This window comes from Leptodactylus fuscus, chromosome 5, assembly GCF_031893055.1.
Source record: "Leptodactylus fuscus isolate aLepFus1 chromosome 5, aLepFus1.hap2, whole genome shotgun sequence".
NCBI lineage: Eukaryota > Metazoa > Chordata > Amphibia > Anura > Leptodactylidae > Leptodactylus > Leptodactylus fuscus.
Window position 1 is genome coordinate 11,021,907 of NC_134269.1, and position 23,161 is coordinate 11,045,067.

The 23,161-nt window shown below is 41.9% G+C and overlaps 2 protein-coding genes across 2 annotated transcripts; both read right to left on the reverse strand.

The window, feature by feature from the left end:
- Positions 1-30: 30 nt before the first annotated feature.
- On the reverse strand, positions 31-10,072 carry LOC142204412 (extracellular calcium-sensing receptor-like). The gene is made up of 8 exons (XM_075275724.1): positions 10,030-10,072; positions 8,124-8,230; positions 6,185-6,240; positions 5,336-5,627; positions 2,883-3,716; positions 2,356-2,583; positions 2,141-2,264; positions 31-941 (listed from the first exon to the last, which is right to left on the reverse strand). Exons 1-8 carry the CDS (start codon positions 10,070-10,072, stop codon positions 31-33), a joined length of 2,595 nt encoding a protein of 864 aa, XP_075131825.1.
- A 909-nt stretch (positions 10,073-10,981) lies between these two features.
- Positions 10,982-23,014, reverse strand: LOC142204414 (extracellular calcium-sensing receptor-like). Its single transcript, XM_075275726.1, has 8 exons — positions 22,997-23,014; positions 21,474-21,748; positions 19,172-19,463; positions 18,266-19,093; positions 17,620-17,847; positions 15,475-15,592; positions 11,880-12,764; positions 10,982-11,046 (listed from the first exon to the last, which is right to left on the reverse strand). The coding sequence occupies exons 1-8, from the start codon at positions 23,012-23,014 to the stop codon at positions 10,982-10,984; spliced, it is 2,709 nt and encodes a 902-aa protein (XP_075131827.1).
- Between the last annotated feature and the right edge of the window lie 147 nt (positions 23,015-23,161).

The window sequence follows — 23,161 nt, forward strand, 5'->3', positions numbered from 1 at the left end:
AAAATTATAAAGAGGCTTAAAGTTCTCTTTTCAGCTATGATCTCTGTCTTTCCTCATGATATTAACTTTTGAGTTCAGACTTGGTCGGAAAAGTATTATAAAACATTTGGGGAAAAACATGCAGATCGTCAAAGCCCAACTGGATGCCAATATGGCAAATATTTCCATGGCCACTGTGTATTTGCCCTTAGCACTAAGGGAGGCTGGGATATAAGATATCCAGACACTGAGGAAGGCCAACATACTGAATGTGATAAACTGGGCTTCATTGAAGCTGTCGGGAAGTCTTCGAGCAAGGAAGGCAACAACAAAACTGATGGTGGCCAAAAGGAAGAGATAACCCAACATGGTCCAGAAGGCGATGGAGGAACCTTCATTACATTCAACTATGATGACCATAGACTGATAGTGGGTGCTGTACTGTGGGAATGGAGGTGCAAGGGACAACCAAGTGATGCACAAGACAAACTGTAACAGGAATCCGATAGAAACTATCATGTAAGAAACTTGAGGTGTTGCCCATTTCCGTAGACTGCTGCCTGGTTTGGTGGCCATAAATGCAAGCACCACCATGACTGTTTTAGCCAAAATGCAGGAGATGCACAAAGCAAAGACCATGCCAAATGTAGCCTGACGGAACAAGCATTTCTCAGGCTGAGGGTAACCGATGAACACGGTGGAGGAGAGGAAGCAGAAGGACAAGGACAAGAGAAGGAGACAACTCAGGGAGTAATTGTTGGCTTTAACAACTGGGCTGGATTTATGTCGAACAAACAGTCTCAAAATAAAATCAGGGACCAAAGAAGACAATATACTGATGGTAGTCAAGGACGTCCCAAGTGGGTCTTCAAAAGAAAGGTATTCTATAGCTTTGGGAAAGCATTGGGATTTTTCGATATTTGGCCACTGGTCCAGAGGACACTTCATACAATCCAGAGAATCTGTAAGATAATAAAGATTATATAGGTGGTGGTGCCAAATTACAAGATGAGTTCCACCAGGTTTCCACCGATAAAATCTGACTGGCCCACCAGAGTACCAGAGGATCCTCTGGTGGGCGCTTAAACAGGACCCCCTAGGTCTATGTCTCATGGGTGGGTACATTCACAAATAATCATTTATTAGCCGCCATTGAGGACCTATGTTGTATGTTAACAACAAACACTATGATGCAGCTAAAAGTAATGTGCACATGTTCTGAATAGTTGTAGGGTGGACCCCAGAACTGTTTCCTCTGGGGGGCCCAAGATGATACAGTTCGTCCACCTTTCTAATATTGATGATCCATGATGAGGGCCGGTTACCAAAATCAAAATGTTGGACAACTGCTTTAGGGGGTAGGACCCCCTTTTCCTGGCCCATCACACGGTATAGGACCCCCTTTTCCTGGCAAATCATATGATATATGACCCCCTTTTTCTGGTCCATCACACAGTATATGAACCCTTTTTCTGGCCATTCACATGGTATATAACACCCTTTTGTAGCCCTCACAAGGTGACCCCATTTTTTACCTCATTTTCTGCCCCCTGCAGTATACCAATCCATTTTTTTTTACTTCCCTCCACACAGCATATGATCACCCTATTTATGGCCCTCACACAGTTTGACACTTTTTATACCCCCCCCCCCCACAGTATATGACCCGCTGTTATCTCCTCACCCCCACACAGAGTAGTGGACGATACTTTTTACCCACCTGTCCACACTCCAGACCTGGAAGCCCTTGGCTGCCACCTCCAGGGTGCGCTGTTGCCGATGTTGAACAAGACTGGGACACTATGTAGCGTCTCGGCATTCTTCAGCGTTGTGATGTCATTGTAGCGCCGCCTAGAGGAGGCAGCAGAGGGCAGCCAGGTCAGGAGCATGAACAGATGAGTAAAAAGTATCAGCAGCTGCTTATTGAAATAACACCATAAGTAGCTGCCGCAGTGTGTCATCCAAAATGTCTTGGCATATCACCTGTGATACTTGTCTCATAGGTTCGCCACCACTGCCATATCTGGGAAGACCCAATTTTCCAGGTTCAAGATTTTCAGTGACTATGAGTGATATGCATCTTCAAGAAGAGAGATTGCAAAGATTCCGTCATCTATCGTTGCCGTATGCCCTGACATGTAAGAACAATAAAGTGACATACCTGTTTTATTGGTGATCTCTCCATGAGGGCAAGGGACACACTCAAAGCAACAGACTGGTTCTCCTCTTATGGCTGCTTTCCAAAACCCATATGGACAGCTTGGAGTACATACGGACATAGGGACCTGGAAAATAGGCATACATAGTATAGATAGATAGATAGATAGATAGATAGATAGATAGATAGATCCTACATTTCCGATACAGCTACTTTACCTGGTGATCCTCAGTCGCCCACAGCAACAAACTTGTGTTTATGGTAAAGAAGCCACCAGTGGATGCTGCGGCGTCATAACTGCCAACCTTGATTTGTTGTATGGTTCCTTCTGGGCTCATCTGCCAGTTGACAATGTCATAGACTGCGGGAGGATCTCCATTCTCGTCAAAGTAAAGTTCTCTTCCACCGCTTAGTTTCAACCTCACTTTCTTCATATAGTAGAGAAGCTTCAAAGTGAGGAAAAAATAAGAAAAATTAGAAGATTCCCAAGATTGATGACATGTATGATAGATATAACGCGAGGCATATCTATAGACGGTGCAGACATAGATGTCTCACCCAAGCCCTGGTGTCTGAAAAGCTAGTAAACCACTTTGCCACATCATAGGACACCAGTATTATAAATGGTGTAGGTGGGCCTTTTACAGATTTTGGGGGCCAGTTTCACATTACCATATGTCGCTGACCGGCATAGAAGGTCTAATAAGACTAAGGGGCACTGTATACATTCAATAATGAATATTACCTGCCAGGGGGTCAGTCGAAAAATATCTGCACAGCCATATCGTGATAATGGATGACCTTTGGCCAGTCTACACTCCATCAGATCTTCCAATGCTTTTGCCACAACATGGACTGCCGTGTACACATTGTATGTTGTCCGTAAGCTGGAGACATCAGTAAAGGTATTCTTGATGTTTTCCAGGTTCTCTTGTCCTGTACATTTATTTACAGTGGTGTCCAAAACATTTGTCAAGTTCTTTTCGAGGAGGAACTTGCAATTAAAAGTTTGTTCCCAAAATATCTTAATCCAGTTCTTTTCCAAAGATGAATTTGGATGAACTGTTTTTAGGAACCTGCTAAGTCCTGGAATATGTCCACTGTAGAAGGCAAGACCAATGGTACCTGTTAGAAGGCTCGAAAACCGCCCTATGGAGTGAAAGCTAGACGTAGACCAAGCTTCACTAGCCACAAAAGTTTTGTTTGTGATGTCATATCTCAACATCTCTTCTAGCACTGGAATAAAGTCAACATCTGTGGAGAAGACAATGATCACTTTGACAGTAGACTCCCGTATCACCTTCACGATGTTAGGCGCATTGCGATCTGGTTTATTCATCATAATGTTCTCGGTAAAAGCCACACAGGCTCCACCTTTTATGATCTCCTGCCTGACCATCTGAATCCCTTGTTGACCATAATCATTATCCATTGCCAGTAGACCAACCCAGGTCCAACCAAAATGCAAGACCAGTTTGGCTAGTCCCAAAGACTGGAAAGCATCACTTGGAACCGTCCTGAAGAAAGAAGGAAATTGTTTGTGGTCACTCAGCTGACGACTTGTTGAGTAATGACTGATCTATTAAAAAAATATAAACAATATAAATTATACTTGAATTATTAGGTTATTGTTTCCTACAGAAAAATAAAACATTGTTTTTGCCAAATACATTGGTGCTCGAAATCTACAAAGACCTTACAGAGTGGATGACACCATGTCAGAGATGACCTTCTGTTATCTATTAAGCCCCAGTGCTTCTCTACTAGACCTTAGGACATTAGTATAGGATATACTGTAGTAGACAGTTGTAGTATAACAGTTTACTATGGTAGACAGTGGTAGTGTTGCAGAATTTCCCAGGACAGTGCCTTGCTTGGTGGTCACGTGTAGGTAAGGCTTCAATTAAGACCCAATAAATAACAGTGGAGGATCTCTATTATAAGAGTATTCAGGTAACTAAACCTTTAAGATATGGAGATCCATGATACTGACCAAAAACTGACTTTTTAAATTTTTCAAAATTTCTGCCACAATATACATAAATGAAGAATAAACATAAAGCTTAAGGCTAGATTATTTCATCTACTATATATTAAAATCTTTTGCTAAGGATCAAAATATAAGTAAAGGGATCTAGGGGGATCCCTTGAAGGAAAAGGAAGACCGTCAATGCTCTAACCTCTTGCCAAAAGCCCAGGATAAGGGAGCATTAAATGAGATTTCAAAGTTTGACGCTTATCCCATGTTCAGGGTTGATGAGCTGATTGAGAAGTTGGGTAATGCCAGGTACATAACCACACTGGACCTGACAAAAGGTTATTGGCAAATACCTTTGTCTAAGGAAGCCAAAGAGAAAACTGCCTTTGTTGTTGCAGAAGGTCTGTTCCAGTAAAGGGTTATGCCATTTGGTTTGCATGGAGCTCCTGCTACCTTTCAGAGGTTGATGGACCAGATTTTGGGGCCACATTGTGACTACGCAGCGGCTTACCTGGACAATGTGGATCATTCATAGCCCAGACTGAGGAAGTCAATTCTGTAAGGTGCAGGCAGTACTGGACTCCATAAGTGAGGTAGGCCTTACTATCAACCCTGAGAAATGTGCTTTAGGGCTGGAGGAAGCCAAGTACCTGGGCCAGGTCATTGGCAAAGGGGTAAAAAAGCCCCAAATCAATAAGGTGGAGGCAATACAGAACTGGCCAAGACCACTGACCAAGAAGCAAGTCAGAGTGTTTCTTGGCATTACTGGCTACTTCCGGAGGTTTGTGCTAAACTTTGCATCTATTGCAGCTCCTCTCACTGACCTGACGAAAGGTGGTAAGTCAGTCAGGTCAAGCAATACTTTGGCAGAGCTTGATGGAGAGCCAAAGAGAGAGCTCATATTTTTGGAGCTTTGTCCTGAGTGATTCTACTGGCTTTTGGATTTCTGTTATTCTAGGTGAGGTAACCTATTCTATGTTTAGTTAGAGCCTAGCTGGGCAGGGATTTATTTTTGTATTGTTTCCTTTTGTTGCTACACTAACTTTTTGAGTGAAAATAAACTCTACCTTTGTTTTGGACTTAAGAAACTGGACTTGTGTGTCTATGCCACCCCACCTAGAAACTCCAGACCCTGACAACAAGAATATAACTACTATAATACTGCTAACGATCACAGATGATATCATGATAGCAGCAGAATTAACCAATGAATGCGTTACCTGAGAATACCTGTAGATCCCAAGGATATGTGCAAGCAGAATTGAATGTGTGGAGACTGCAGGCCCAATAACGGCAGTAAGGGGCACGTCTGGAGTACATCGGTAGTTGGGGATGGTTGAGTTGGTTCCTGTTAATACTTGCAGCGAGCTTTCTAAGTCCAGGTGGAGAACATCACATGAATCGTAAGCTTGGAAGCCCAGGGTGACATTGGTCAGAGTATCAGGGTCTTTGTTGATCTCCTCTATGGCAAACATCATTGCTTGGAGCTGTTGATAGCTTTCAAAGTGGAAGCTAAAATAAAAGCAATATAATAGAATTTGTATCAGTCAACTATGTGTTCAACTAAAAGAGCAACAATGTCCATATGGCTACAAGCTCTAAATATCAGTAATGCCCCATGACATTATATGGCACACCAACCGAGCTTATTGTAGTTAGGTTTTAAATGAACAATGTCGACATAGGAAAAAAATCCACAAATTAATGATATCCATATTTACTTATAGACTAGCTACCCCATTTGGTGGCACTAGAGGTACACTTTCCCTTCTTCCTGTAGGGTGACTACCTTGTACCAAGTAGTAATGCCACACAGCAATGTTGTGAACATAGTCACTATACCCATAGATCAGTAGGGCTAGGCATTCAGTCATATACTAACACAATGCAGAGGAGGAAAGACATCAGCAATGATCTAAGAGCAGTCATTGTTGCTGCCCATTTACAAACATTCATGACAATTGGCAATCTTCTCTGGAGTAAATGTCCCACCAAACTACCCAAATATCAAAAAACACAAGACCTACATTTCAGACTCACGTGCTCAATATTCATGTACATGACAGTACTATAGAACAAGTATGGCTTGTGTGGAAGCGTAGTCTGGAGAAATCCTCTTCTTTCTCTAATGATCATGGCAGTATGGCTTAAGTTTGCAAAGATACATCTTAACAAACTACACGTCTTCTCAAACAACACGTTTTGGACAAGCGAGACCAAAGTGCAGATGTTTGACCATAGTGCAAAACCTCATAAAGACCTCATACCAACTGTCAAGCATGGTGGTGGTGGTGAGCTTGTTTTGTAGCCATAAGACGTAGGCACTTTACATTGAGTTGACCAGGGCCATCTATCTATCAGCTAAAGCTTGGCCAAAACTGGGTCAAGTAACAGGCCAATGATCCAGAGCACAGCAGCAAATCTATAACAGAATGGCTGGCGAAGAAAAAAGGCGGTGTTGTCATGTCCTAGTCATGGCCCAGACCTCAACCCAACCTACATGCTGTACAGTCTTCACATCACTGTAGATCTCTATCGGTGATACCTACTAGACATGTACAGGAGCTCATATTTTATAATCATTTATGGCTCTAATTTTTTTTTGCCCTATGTTTGGATTGGGGTCAAATTTCAGAAAATCTAAATTTTCTGAATAAGACAAAAATCTGAATTTTGAAAAATTAATTCTGAGAAAAAACAAAGGCCATGTGCTTGGTCGTTCTTAGGTTAGCCTTATACATGATAATGGCACACACGGACGGGGCCTACAGCACGAAGGAGGCGAATATCAGGCTTTTGTTAGCAGGTCATGAACTGGTTCCAAGACAAATTGAGGCCCTTGACCAAATTTTGGAGATCAAGTAAAGGTAGACACGCTATAGGAGAAAGATTGCAAAGATCTGGCAAAGATTAAAAAAAAAGAAGGAACAATTTTCAGACCGTCTACATAATGTCTACTTACAATGAGCAGGTGGTCCTAGGTGGTCTCTCAGTGAAGGATGTTGGGTGGTAATCTGTGGCCAGATGAAGAGGAAGGACAACTCCTAGCATTATATTCCCTGGCTGTGTAAATCCATGAAGCTCTGAGATATCTAGTCTGCATTTCTGGCCTTTGCAGCAGAGAGTTAGTATAAGATAGAACATGGTCATGCGACCTACAGCTCTGCAAAACCTGGCCACCATGCTTTCATTAGGCATGTCCAATTCCTGTAGCTCTAGAGTAAGAATGGGACAAGTATATTGTGAACCATAAGCAGTTTTCCCCTACATGTTGAATACCCACACCAAGTAGGAAAATGTAGTCTTGGTCTAGGATAATCCCAGAACTTCTCAAACCTTCAGGCAAACCTACGAGGCAAACATTAAAGATACAGGTTTCCTAAAATTACGAGACTTGGTGGGAGGTTTTTACATTGGAATTTTGTAAATCTTCATTGAGTTTCAAGAAAGTATGAGGTCATCACCTAGGAAACATGTGTCTTCATTACTAAAAGTTTGGGTTCCTATCTTCTACCGAATCTAAGGTTCCATAAAATCATCTTTGGCCAAAGTGACATGATTTAATACCATAGGTACTTTAGGTGCTACGTCTGTAGGTTAGGTGGTCTTCAGATGATCTGATGACAGGACCATAGGTACATAGGTTAGTTTAGAAGAGAAGAAGGGTAGTTTTAGGTTGTATAGGAAGGTAGGATTCAGACAGATGATATTAATGGTGGTGGATCAAGTGGTTCCAGCTAAGACAGTTCCTGATAAGAAGTTGCCTCTAGAAGATGACTGAACGTAAGAGGACGTATCTTGCTACACCTTCCCTTTCGTCTCCCGACTGTTTATTTCCCACCTCTTTTTATACATGGAGCTAAAAGCTTTGACCTTAACCCTTTAGTTCTACCCCTTCCTCATTGTTAGTTCTGTAAATGGATATGTATAATTCCTCTTCAAACTGAAGGGTTAAGGAATGAAGGATTCTCTACGGAACGAGGAAAAGGTCCCTGGAAATTAAATTACCTGAACCATCATGTCTTCATTTCCCAGCTGTGATCTCTCGGTGAAAAAAGTCACATAATGACTGTCATGAGAGGGCACAAAGTGGTTGTGCGACGTCCCGTCTACGGCTGCAGATAATTCATCGGACAAAAATAATAATAAAAAATTATCTTATTAATGTAAATATTTTAAATATATAACATTGATCACAGCATTTTTTAAATTTGCCCTTAAGTAGTGTTTGACCATGTGTGCTGACTACAGCTGACTCAGTGGCCAAAAGTCACGGGATGGCGTGTCCCAGTGCCATTGTGTCAAATATGACGCTCAAACAGTGTGCCGCGATGCGGCCTACGGTTATCTGAGCAGTCTGATGCAGACAGGTGTCTTGTGAACATAGTAGCACGTTGTGAGTTAAGTGACTTTGAACGTGGGATGAAAATCGGTGCAAGACGCATGGGGCATAGCACTTTGGAGATTACCTGGGAATTTAGGGTTCCAAGGTCAACAGTATCTCAGAGACAATGCAATATCTCAGAGACAATGTTGGCGGCCGTGTAAACCAGTGCACCGGTCAACCATGAGTGTTCGATAAACAGACGTCACGTTACCTCTGCAGAGTCGTACGGGGCTCTCGATGGTCTACTGTGGGTCAAATCACCACCGATTTGAAAATGGGGCACCAGGACCCCATTTCCACCTGGACTGTACGCCGAGAACTGCATCGCATAGGCCTCAACAGTCAATGCCTGACCCGTGTCCCTTTGCTGATGCCACAACACAGAGTTGGAAGACTGGCATGGTCCTGTGACCATCATTATTGGACCATGGAAGAGTTGCTGCATGTGGCATGGTCTGATGAATCACGGTTCTAGTTGTACAGAGCCGATGGGCATGTGAGAGTGTGGAGTAGGCCCCATGAAGCCATGGATCCTGCATGCCAACAGGGACGTGTCCAGGTGGGAGGTGGCTCCATCATGGTGTGGGCCATATTTACATGGTCGCAATTGGGCCCAATTGTCTGGGTGCACATATCAACGATACATGCAACTTATCGTAAACCATCTGCACCCTTTTCTGGTGTTGGAGTTCCTTGATGGGGATGCTGTGTACAAACAGGACAATGCAACATGTCATTGCTTGTTGGTGGCATGGGACTGGCTTAATGAACACACCAGTGACCTCATGACCCTCAATTGACCTAACCGTTTGCCCGACCTCAACCTCAAGAGAATTTATGGGATGCTGTGGATACCAGTGTCCACTCCATGGACCCAGCACCAACTACACAGGACTAATTGTGGGCTGCAGTGCAGACTGCATAGATGAATATCCCTCCAGAACTCTTCCAAAACCTCGTAGAGTCCAGGCCTCATCGTCTTGCTGCAGATATCAGGGCTCGTGGAGGGGCAACTCGCTATTAATGGTGCATCTGGTACCTTCCCATGACTTTTGGCCACTCAGTGTACTTGACTGGTGGTTCTTCATCTCAAAATAGAGTTGTTGTTTTTTTGTCTATGGACCTATAAGATATGTCATTATATAAAAACTTCCATTTTTTCAGGACCATTGGCTCTTAGAGTGGTATGTCTGGGGCCGAACTCAAGGGTGGCACAATAATTTAGACTGACAAAGGAGATGTACTGCAACAGATTTATTGAAGAGAAGGCACAAAGCTTGGTGGTTACCTCAGTCTTACAAACATGGTGGTTACTCAAAGAACCTCAAACAGGGCAACATTCTTGACAGCTTGTGCACAGTCAGAGCACAACATCACATGGTGTCCCAGTTGTCTTACCCTCTAGGGCTGTCAAATGGCATCAGTCTGTGCCAGTCTCTGGCCACACTCCAGTTTCAGAGCAATACTTCTTGTAGAGTTTGGCATTGGTCTACTCCAACATATGAAGGCGGCAGGCCGATTTTTTACCTTCATGGATGTGGTTCACTTTGTTGCACAGGACTTGCGTCATGATTTCAACAATTGGTCAAGTAGAGATTTGGTCTCTCGCTCTGTCCAATCTCAGTAGTCTTGCAACTGTACAGCACATGGTATCCATTAGTCTTTGCACCTATTCCTGTGCTACAATTCTCTGGGTTGGTGCTCCAATTGACAATAACTGATCTTTTGCTACTGCTATAAATCATGGTTTGGCAACCCAAAGCAGATCTACATCAGGACGGCCACTGTGTGACCCAGAGTGAACCCTCTGCCACTGTCAATCCTCCCATTGTGGTCCAGTCCTTCTGTTGAGCTGTCTTCTCGATGTGAAACTGCTTTCCAGCTGTGATGCCCTGGATCTCTAATGCTGAAGCTGCTTATTGGCCTTAGTGGTCATGTGCAATGTGAACTTCAACCAGAAGACAGCAATGGACCAACAGGACCAGACTGCGCTAGGAGGTACTGGAGCACCAGGGTAAGGTGAAGGTGAAAATGATTTTATTTTATTTTTTTCAACTTCCCTAGCCTATTTAAAATATAACATTTTTGCCTGGACGACCCCTTTAAGAACGTTACAAAGCTATCACACCAGTTGCATGAAGGCAAATCAAGCAGTGGAGATGTATCTCAGGATCTAGGACAGGGGTAGGGAACCTTCGGCTCTCCAGCTGTTGTGAAACTACAACTCCCAACATGCTCCATTCACTTCCTTGGGAGCTCCAAGAACAGCAGAGCAAGTATGTATACCGGGAGCTGTAGTTTTGCAACAGCTGGAGAGCCATACATTCCCTACCCCTGGTCTTGGAGGTCTATGCGTTGGTGAAATCCCTACCACAATCCTCAGACAAGCCCGAAGAGACACGGAGTAGGGTATTTTGCATTAGACATCCTCAAAGCTGGTGTCTATTCACTGCGGGTTGGGTAAGAAATCTGAGAAGATTTAGACAACCACTTTCTCAAAGGAGAGCTCATCTGTAGAAAAGGCCAAGCATTGTTCTTCTGTCACTGAAATGTAAGAACCAGGCTAGAAGATGTCTTTATGGAATCCCAGGGTTGGGTTGTTTTTCAGACTTGTAACATGTAATGTAATGAGTTTTTAAATCACAACCTTCTGGTAATAGGAGTGATGGTACATTTACAGATACGACAGACAAAAACATGGATGAAACTTGGAACTTAGGGAATACTTTAATCAGAGTGTTAGAAGATTTGTGTAGGCCTGATCTAGTAGAGTTAATACCACTGAGACCTATGAGGTGCATTGACTAGCAGTGGGACTTCTGGGACTAGAGATGAGTTAACTGGTTCATAACAAATTTGGGATCCTTACAAATTTTTGAAAAAATTTCATTAGTATAATTAGCGGGGAGGGAGGTACAGAGAAAAATTATCCCTCATACTCATCTTTTCTCATCTCTCCTGGGTGTTTGGTCTATTTTGCCATCTGGTCTTCTATCATGGGCTCTCGTGGTCTATTCTGGCATCTTCTTTAGACATCATGGACCTTTGAGTCATCATTGAAACCTGTGATTGGACCCAAGGGCCTGTAAGTTCAGAAAAGTTGCTGGAAGTACCCAAGCAGAACAGATTGACGTCTTCATCTGCAGGGAGGTCCATGTCTCCATGAAAATCCGAAAGAGAACTTGCATGGTAGTGGTGGAGGTGATCTTGGATCAAAGGAAGAACTGTTGTGAGTTGATTAAGATTTATCCCAACACTATACAACACACATACAAGCTAGTCTCAGGCACATCTTGCCATGAAGGCTCCAGGCCAAGGCCAAGGCCGCCAAGCATTTTCATCTCTACATTATTTTGATATTAACTTGATAAAATTACGTTTTGTAAGACGTTCCTTGGAGTTCATCTCAGGTCTGAACCATATGATGTAACATTTAGGAAAGAACATACAGGCGACCAAAGCCCAACTGGAGGCCAAGATGGCAAAGATCTCCATAGCTACTGTGTACTTGCCCTGGGCACTGAGTGAGGCTGGGATATACAATATCCAGACAATAAGGAAGGCCAACATACTGAATGTAATAAACTGGGCTTCATTGAAGCTGTCGGGAAGTCTTCGAGCTAGAAAGGCCACGATAAAGCTTATGGTGGCCAGGAGGAAGAGATAACCCAACATGGTCCAGAAGGCAACTGGAGAACCTTCATTACACTCTACCACGATCACAGAAGACTTGGATTGTATATTGTGTTGTGGGAATGGAGGCGTAAGGGATAACCAAGTAACACATAGAAGAAGTTGCAATAAAGAACACATTACGATGGCCAGATATGATACCTTGGGGTTAATCCACTTATAGAGATTTGGTTTAGTGGCTATAAATGCGAAGATCACAATGATGGTCTTGGCCAACACACAAGAAACACATAAAGCAAATGTCATGCCAAATGCTACCTGTCGAAGGAGACATGTCTTAGGTTTGGGATAGCCAATGAACATCAGAGGACAAAGAAAACACAGGGATAGAGATACCAAGAGGAGACAACTGATATAGTAATTATTGGCTTTGACCAGAGGGGTGCTCTTGTGTCGTATAAACAACTTCATGATGGTAATGGGGGCCAAGAAGGAGCCAAGACTGATGGCAGTAAGCGTTGTCCCCAATGAGTCTTCGTAGGAAAGATATTCTATGGTCTTCGGAAGGCATTTAGATTTGTTCATATTTGGCCACTCATCCCATGGACAATATATACAAGTGACAGAATCTACAAAATAAAAAATAATAACAATAAAATATCACTGCATAGACCAAATGAGGATATGGGAATTACAATATAAAAACCTTACTTAATTTTTTTTTTTTACAAAAATTGCCAATAACTTGGTCTTTTCATAAAGTTATGAATAAAACCTTTGGATTTACACATCTGTATAATAGTTAAATCCCCATGGAGGGCAATGAAATGTAACAAATTGACAGAATTTCACAGAACAGATGGTTCCAGTAAAGTGTTTGGAGTAGTCTCGAGAGGTCGTCCAAATTGCTCAATACACAATGGAAATTCTTAGCAATTGTCTTGTGTGTCTCAGCTGTTCCTTCAGGTAATATTGATGCAAAATTGATTTGTAATAAAAAAAAAAAAAAAAAAAAAAAACTAGGATAGGAGAATAAGGCCCTATGTCAGCTTGTTCTCATACAGAGGCCCTATAACTATCGTAGTACATTGCTATAAGCACCCTCATCATTCATCAAGGATATCATAGGCAGATATACTTTTGCTTCGAAACAAAAATATTATTCCAATATCTATTAATTTGCACTGGAGTCTGGATTATCCAAAAATGGCGTTATTTGTCCCGCAAAAGTGATCAAAAATTCATACATTCCAAAAATCGGTACCAATAAAAACTAAAGCTTGTACTGCAAAAAATAAAGAACTGCATGCTGAACCAACATATCTCTGTGATCCTTAGTTCTAGGGTTGAGCAATCGGAATCGGAAAAGATCGGATCCTGATCGTCGATCGAGTAACTTTCACGATCAGGTTCCGATCCTGCCTAAGAAAGATCAGGAACGATCCCAATCGCTCTACCCTAGTAGTTACACAAGTCAATGTATAGTAATGGAGATGTAGCAGTGTCTAGTATACGGCACAGCAGGGAGGAAGCAGAAGAGTAGATAGTATCCTCCCTGCTGTGCCATATACTGGACTCTGCTACATCTCCATTACTGTACATTGACTTGTCTATCTACTCTTCTGCTTTGTCCCTGCTTTACCGTATACTCAGCTCTGCTACATCTCCATTACTGTACATAGACTTGTTTATCTACTCTTCTGCTTCATCCCTGCTTTACCGTATATTCAGCTCTGCTACATCTCCATTACTGTACATTGACTTGTCTATCTACTCTTCTGCTTTGTCCCTGCTTTACCGTATACTCAGCTGTGCTACATCTCCATTACTGTACATAGACTTGTTTATCTACTCTTCTGCTTCATCCCTGCTTTACCGTATACTCAGCTCTGCTACATCTCCATTACTGTACATTGACTTGTCTATCTACTCTTCTGCTTCGTCCCTGCTTTACCGTATACTCAGCTCTGCTACATCTCCATTACTGTACATTGACTTGTCTATCTACTCTTCTGCTTTGTCCCTGCTTTACCGTATACTCAGCTGTGCTACATCTCCATTACTGTACATAGACTTGTTTATCTACTCTTCTGCTTCATCCCTGCTTTACCGTATACTCAGCTCTGCTACATCTCCATTACTGTACATTGACTTGTCTATCTACTCTTCTGCTTTGTCCCTGCTTTACCGTATACTCAGCTCTGCTACATCTCCATTACTGTACATTGACTTGTCTATCTACTCTTCTGCTTCGTCCCTGCTTTACCATAAACTCAGCTCTGCTACATCTCCATTACTGTACATTGACTTGTCTATCTACTCTTCTGCTTCGTCCCTGCTTTACCGTATACTCAGCTCTGCTACATCTCCATTACTGTACATTGACTTGTCTATCTACTCTTCTGCTTCGTCCCTGCTTTACCGTATACTCAGCTCTGCTACATCTGCATTACTGTACATTGACTTGTCTATCTACTCTTTTGCTTCGTCCCTGCTTTACCGTATACTCAGCTCTGCTACATCTCCATTACTGTACATTGACTTGTCTATCTACTCTTCTGCTTCGTCCCTGCTTTACCGTATACTCAGCTCTGCTACATCTGCATTACTGTACATTGACTTGTCTATCTACTCTTTTGCTTCGTCCCTGCTTTACCGTATACTCAGCTCTGCTACATCTGCATTACTGTACATTGACTTGTTTATCTACTCTTCTGCTTCGTCCCTGCTTTACCGTATATTTAGCTCTGATTAGTAATGGAGATGTAGCAGAGCTGAGTATACGGTAAAGCAGGGACAAAGCAGAAGAGTAGATAAACAAGTCAATGTACAGTAATGGAGATGCAGCAGAGCTGAGTATACGGTAAAGCAGGGACGAAGCAGAGTGATGATTTAGTTGTAAAAGTGGTAAAATCTGATAAAAGCAACATGAATATGGCATCACTGTAATCGTATTGACCCGTTGCCGTGTCCTTTTTAATGCACCATATAATACACGGTAAAAGCAAAATGCAAAAATTCGGCCTGGGACAGATGAGGGAAGGTGAGTACGAGGGTTTATTTTTTTACACACCTTTTTTTTTTTTTTTTTACCTTTACCAGGTCTAATAATTGGAAGGTCGAGCATGATGCAAAAGGGAGCAACCTTTATTGGGTTATTTCACTGAAATTCTGTCTTCCTACATCAGGGAAGACAGGCTTGCACATTCCAGTGAGCGCCCTCTATTGGTTTGCAATACTGAGGCAGCAGCTGACTTCCTAATTACATCATGGAAGACAGATTTGCATATTCTTCCCAGGTCTAATAATAGCAGATTTGGAGAGTTGCAGATTCTCTACCTGTCTGGTTGGAGATCTCTCCTGGAGGACACAGGACACATTCATAGCAGCAGATGGCTTGTCCTATCCTTTCAGCCTTTCGGAAGCCAGGTAGACAACTTTCACTGCAGCGTGAGATCTGGACAGCAAGAAAATTCCATATCATGGATGAATTATCTTTTCGGGTTGTGAAATTCCAAAATTGTCTATAATACTTATTATAAATTTTGCAATACAATATAAGGCTGTATTCACACTGAGTAACGCTGGCGTTTTTTGTGCTTATTTTTGCACATAGTGCCGCGTTAACGCCGCGTGTACGCCGCGTAGCGCCGCGTTAACGCCGCGTGAATGCTGCGCTATTTTGCGGTGGCGTTGCCCGGCGTTAACACGGCGCTATGTGCAAAAATAAGCACAAAAAACGCCAGCGTTGCTCAGTGTGAATACAGCCTAAATTGTGCGGTAATAAAACACCTGTCATCTCTATGATGTGTTAATAAGATATGTGACTGCTGCATATTGACATGGGGCATCATAGATGGAAACCAGAAAACAGAGATGGGTGGAGGACAAGGGAACCACCATCATGCGGGAACCCGGAAAATAGAGATGGGTGGAAGACAAGGGAACCACCATCATGCTGGAACCTGGAAAATATTGATGGGTGGAGGACAAGGGAACCACCATCATGTTGGAACCTAGAAAATAGAGATGGATGGCGGACAAGGGAACCACCATCATGCTGGAACTTGGAAAATAGAGATGGGTGGAGGACAAGGGAACCACCATCATGCTGGAACCCGGAAAATAGAGATGGATGGCGGACAAGGGAACCACCATCATGCTGGAACCTGGAAAATAGAGATGGATGGAGGACAAGGGAACCACCATCATGCTGGAACCCGGAAAATAAAGATGGATGGAGGACAAGGGAACCACCATCATGCTGGAACTTGGAAAATAGAGATGGGTGGAGGACAAGGGAACCACCATCATGCTGGAACCTGGAAAATAGAGATGGATGGAGGACAAGGGAACCACCATCATGCTGGAACCCGGAAAATAGAGATGGATGGAGGAAAGGGAAAGACCATCATGCTGGAACCCGGAAAATAAAGATGGATGGAGGACAAGGGAACCACCATCATGGAAGTAAGAGGATTGGTAGAGCGAGCGCCATTCCTCTAGTTATTTTAGACCATTGTAACGCTACATTGACACTTGCCAAGTTCTATCTGATCTTCTGGTCCACTGCAGCACCAGAAGAACCAAAATAGTCCAATGACATATAGCAACGGATCCCAAAAGACTTTATTGACTATAATAGAGTTGACTGTCCATTGCTTAACAGGCAATCTTCTCTTTTCTTGGATTTCTGTCGGTCTGTGCCGGAGATTCCTACTAAGAAAGTAGGCCAACTTCTTAACAGTATGTTAGAAACTGGTCTCCTCTGCGGACTTTCAGCTTCCATTATACCTATAAGGAAACCGCTGGCGTTTCTGTAGGTATTATTGATATGCTGCCATTTCCAAATTCGCAATGGTTTTGGAATTTTCAGCATTTCCCCCCTTTGCATATTTCTCCACAATGTGTGGATGGCATTCGTTAGAATTGGACTATCAGGTGGGTGGTCCTTGGCTGGATCAGACAGTCTGGGACCACCTACCTGACTATATGGTAAAATATTAGCATTGGGAAATCATTGCTTGGGAATGTTGGGCGGTGGAGAAAACCTCCAACTGTGTCGGAATCAGTGGAGCAATGCCTATTCAATAATGCAAAGATTTGGCGTTGGTGGAGTTGGTGAAAGGTCCTCTGTAATAAGACACCAAAATCTGCCTCAACATATTACACGGCAGAAATCTAAAGGCTAATGTCTAAAATGAGAAAAAAGTCTGATTTCCCAGAAATATCGCCATTCTTGTTCACAGGCTACATCTGGTATTGCAGCTTAATCACATTTGCTAAGGATGAGCTGTAGTACCAAATTTAGTCTATGGTCAGCCATGATGAAGTGTCAGTAAAATATCCCTCTCCCCAACCCTGAACAACCCTATAAAGTTAATTTCTCAGTTCTCCAGGCGTATATATGATAAAAATACATAAACCTTACTAAACTACATGATATGTTTTGTATCTATCAGCCCTATCTTCAGCTAGTCAGACCTGATAATGTTCTGTAGACCACAAGATGGAGCTTGAGTTGATGGTGAACATCTCACCAGATGGGGACGCTGTGTCGTAACTGCCGACCTTCACCTGATATAGGTTGCCTTCTGGACTCAGCTGCCAATTCACAATGTCATAAGCTGCAGGTGGCTCGCCATTCTCGTTGAAATAAAATTCTCTGCCGCTATTAAGTTGGAATTTCACCTTCTTCATATAGTGTAGGAGCTGTGGGCAAACGCGGAAACTTATTTCTTTATATTGAAATACGGTCAACACCGAACACATCCCAAAAAAATCTTTAGGATTGGTCATTAATACATTTAGCCCGGAAAACCCCTTTAAGTTGGAACCCACTACCACTTATACTGGCCATACACATCAAATAAATGTTGGCTGGAGCCACTAATACTGGTGGGATTACCTAACCATCTGATGTGTAGGTGGGACTCCAAACTCTCCCCTGATGGCAGATGTTGAGGGAGTTAAGGACTGGGCAGATACAAGGTGTCCAACAGCGATATTTCCTCTATCCCTATTAATAACTCATACACATTCGGATCGGCACATATATGGGGTAATCGAGAGAGGTAACCTTCTCAGGAAACCTGGAACCCTAGAAAGAAGTGACATCTAACTCCAATACCTGCCAAGGCATGAAATTATTTTTATCTGTACAACTCGACTTTGAAAATGGACCATTCCTATGATGACACCTTCTAAGATCCTCCAAAGCATTGGCCACCACATGCACAGCAGTATATACACTATATGAAGATCTTAAGTTGGACACATCATTGTAGCTGTTCTGGATTTCTTCCAGGTTCTCCGTTCCTAAGCATTCTTTTGTAGAGTTCTTTGAAGCTGTGAAGTCACTGGTGTGGACATATCTACAGTAGAAGGTTTGCTCCCAAAACGTTTTTGTCCAATCTCCTCCAAAAGATACCGAGGGATGAACCTTGTTGAGAAATTCCTTCAATCCTGGAACTATGCCACTGGAAAAGGCAAAGCCAAGGGTGCCATGGAGAAGATCAGAAAATTTTTCAGTAGAGAAGATGTTGGTTGTAGACCACGCATCGCTGGCAATGAAGATTTTCTTCAAGACATTTTGCTTCAACCATTCATTTAAAACAGGCACCAATTCAACATCATTGCAAAAAACCACCACAACTTTGGAAGTTGACCTCTTAATGACCTTAATAATGTGTGGGGCATTGTGATCTGGTTGACTCATTAGAATATTCTCGGTGTACTCCACACAGGCCCCGGCCTTAATAAGTTCTTGTTTGACCAACTGGATTCCATATTGTCCATAGTCATTGTCCATAGCCAAGAGTCCTACCCAAGACCACTCATAATATAATACAAGATGAGCAAGCCCCATAGACTGGAATGTATCACTAGATACAGTTCTGAAGAAGGAAGGGAACATTGTCCGGTCATTTAGAAGAGGACTGGTGGAGAACTGGCTGATCTGTTAATGAAGACCCATGGGTTTTAAAACTATTTTGTCCAACATACTATACTCTATACTATACAACAATGATCTTACCTGAGGGTATCCACTGAGACCAAGAATATGAGCCATGGCTATCGAATGTGTTGAGTAGGAGGCTCCAAGAACTGCGGTCAATGGATGCCCCAGAAGACATCGGTAATTGGGTACAGCTGAATCAAGACCAGTCAACACTTGTAGTGTTCCTTGTAAGTCCAGATGAGGCACATCACAAGTATTATACGCTTGTAATCCTAAGGTCATATTAGGTAGAAGGTGGGGGTCATCATTGATCTTCTCCAAAGCGAACACGGTGGTCTGCAGCATCTGATATGTCTCAAAGTCAAACCTTAATAATAAAAATCACCATAATGTTAGAGTATCTAAAGTCAATAAACTTATTTTTGTCTATTTTTGCAGAAATCATCTTAAGAATGACAAATTTTTTTTGCAAATTTCCTTTCCCATCCCCTGGATGAACTTGGTGGACATGTCTTTTTTTTTTAACCGTACTAAGTAACAATGTAAATTGCAAAGTGAAAGGAGATCTTGCAAAAAGGGTCCTCAAAAATATTCATACATGGGGCATTTCCATCAACAGGATTATATTCATACTTGGAGCCCAAGATAGCTGAAGTATTTTACTCAAAAAATTACATTGTTCTACCTATCTTGCCCTGTTTTATACGTAGCTCTCATTTTATGTCCTAAATGTTGTTGTTCCACATGGACAACCCCTTTCCATTCCCAAACAACCTACTTGGAACTAGTGATGGGTGAACCTTGCAACATTTGCAATTGGTCTCCTCTCTCAACATCTCCTAGCCTATTATGACCTTCTGTGTGGCGTCAGTGCTCTCCTGATGTCACACAGAAGGCCGTAGGAGGACCTACAATTATTATACTCCAGAGTACAATATCGATTTATGGGTTGCAAGCCCCCATTTTGGATTTGGCCAAACCAGAAATTTTGGAGAAACTTGTATGAAACTTTGTTCGTTAAGAGTCGTTTCTGTCATGCCTACTGAGGACCCTATCCCTATGAGCTAGAGTGGAAAGTTGCCGCAAAGAAGAGGTCTCATCTATGGAGAACATGAGGCATTGCCATACTACCTTTGGATTCATGCACAGCTGAGGCCTGGTTCACAACTGGGGAGTCCGCATGGGGCCCTCCGAACAGAATACTGAACACATTGACAAGCGGAGAGCTTATGAAAGCACACGGACCCCATAGACTATAATGGGGTCCATGTGTTTTCCACACGGTGTCCACATGGAACATGCAGAGACAAAGAATACTTCATGAACTACTTTCCTCTCCACATGACTCGTGCGGACATCGCTTGGAAAACACAGACTCATTTATAGTCTATGGGGTCTGTTTGCTCTCAGTGCTCACCACTTGTCAATACGTTCAGTATTCCGTTCGGGGGGGGGGGGGGGGTGTCCCCAAGTGGGCCTGACACTAGCTGGACTTGTGATGATTAGTGGATTCTTGGGAAATTAACTTGTAACTTGGACTTGCCTAGGTAGTACATTGGGTTTGATGTAGGGACAGCATCAGATGATGACATAACTGGTCTAGTACAGGGGCCCACTGATCCTGGAGCGGTCCCACTATTAGTGGGCAGAGGTGTGCTAAGATATGATCATAGGAGTGCCTACTGCCCCCTGGTGTTTTTTAACTACATCTTGTTTGGCAATGCAGCTTTACTGCATACTTGGCATCGATAGAACAGAGAAATACTGTATAGCTCCTTGTTGGCATAGATTGCTGGTTATATTTATGCAAAAAAGCTGAAATGAATGACGATATTCCTAAAGGGCCTGATGGCCTCACTATTACATGGCCTTGGACATGTCCCCTATGGGGTAAGTGGCGTACAGTGCACATAATTAAAAAATCATAGATTTTTGCTCTAAAATTTGCAACATTTTTTATGACTTGTACACTGTAGTATGTCTGGTACGTGTCTAGTGACGCGTATGACCTTGTGTTGCACCCCAAAGAATATTGATCTGTCATCCAAGTGCCTACATAAACCTGGCACCAGCCCTGGTTTTAACAACTTTATTGCCCAGTAACAGCACACCATGTGGTTGGCAATGGTATTGCAATTCCAAAAAACAAAATTGAGCTAAATATGAAGAGCTAATGTGACGTATGAACTACAGGGTGGTGATAAAGACCAGAAATTAAATGTATGTCTACAATGTATTCTAGGCTAAAGAAAAACGAGAAGAAGATTAAATTTCTATGGTCACCATATATGTATCTGTAGAGATGGAGAGATCAACCCAAATGTGTTTCCTATATAGTAGCCTAGGAGGAGAACTATGTAAATGTCTCTATCCTTACATGGTACATAAGGCCCTTGGTGGTTTTTCAGTAAAGTAAATTTCTTGGTAGACGTTGGCCAGGAAAAGTGGGAAGATAAACCCAATCATTGCGTCTCCGGGCGATGTCTCTCCCTGCAGGTTTGTGGAGTCCAGGCTACATCTTGGCTCACTGTTGTCCATAGAACAGAATGTAGATACCAGGTAGAACAAGATGAGGAACCATCGTGCTATAGTCTTGCTTTCATAAGATGGATGATTTAATGTTGCAGCTTTTTGTACATTGATACCAAAATCCTAAGGAAATGATCATCAAAAAAAAAATTAAAAAATTAAGAAAATTAGACAATTTTTATGTTTGTTATGTAAAATTCTAAGACAGCTGACATGTGTGACATTGCTTTGGTGTACACAAATACCATCTCTGGAGAAAATATCTTCTGGTACTTTGTAATAAAGCGCAAGATGCACAAAACTCCAAAAAATAAAAAAAACCTAACACTCTACAGGCCAGTTATATATACATTCACATAAATTCACAAAATTTACCAGATTTTAAACCAAAAATAACTACCAAATCTAAGCACAAATCAGTAATAACCTATCTAGCGAAAAAGATATACAAAATTAAAATAAAAACAGCCAACGTTAAACAAAATTTGAAAAAAAATTGGAAATCTTACATCTTACATCTTATAAATGCCTTATTTTTTGTTTTATTATCCCAATTATGTTGATTTTTTTCAATATTTTTTTTTATAGTAAATATATATTTTCATATTCCAATTGTGGGCCAATTCTACTCACCATTTCCAAAAACAGAATGAATTTCAAATATAATATCCTCTAGATTATATTTTAAATGCTCAATTTCATTTTTTTTTTTTTCAAAAATTTCAAAAATGGTAAATTCTGTAAATACTGAGGACAGATGGATCTAGGTAATAAACCTTCTAAGTCATAGCTTCTGAAGTAAACCTCGGTTTCACATCAATTCTTAGTTCGAATCTCTATCTCTATATATAACATCATAAAAAAATTTACAAAATTATATTAACCCTGTGCATACTGGTTTATGCTATTCACAATCTTCATCCCTTTATTGGTCAAACTAATTAGTCTCCAAGGAGCATTCCCTAGTCGCAAGCTTCAATGGTATCTCCCCAGTTGGCAGTCACCAGTAACAATTGTACACTGGGAATTCTTAACACTTTAGAAACCACAGTGGAATTTCTAAGGGTCATTTATGATACTATTGATGATTATCCAGTTTACTTCATGTGTTTTTTAATATCTTAATGTGTCATTGTGTCAAGAAATTATAAGTATATAAAGAGTTAGATTTGTCATCAAAATACTGTTTTGGTAATTTTTTTTTCTCAGATTTTGTTAGAATTAAAGTTTAAAAATATCTCAAATTATCTGAGGACTATTTTATTGTAAACCTTCTTCTACACAAGAAAAAAAAAATATTCCTGGATTTGGAAGCAACCCATGGCAATACCAAGGTTTCAATATCTTCTTTTCAGTCACCAAGGTTCCCACCTGAGGATACCACTGCATCTTTCTTTCAGAGGCTTCTGATTTCTACCCCACCAAAGGCAAGAACAAGAGCAAGAACCTTGTCCCGGTGGTCAAGTGAACCACATTGTCCTGGGAACTTTAGGAGGTGTATTAGGACAGTGCTTCAGATGCGGCCTAGGGGTCGGG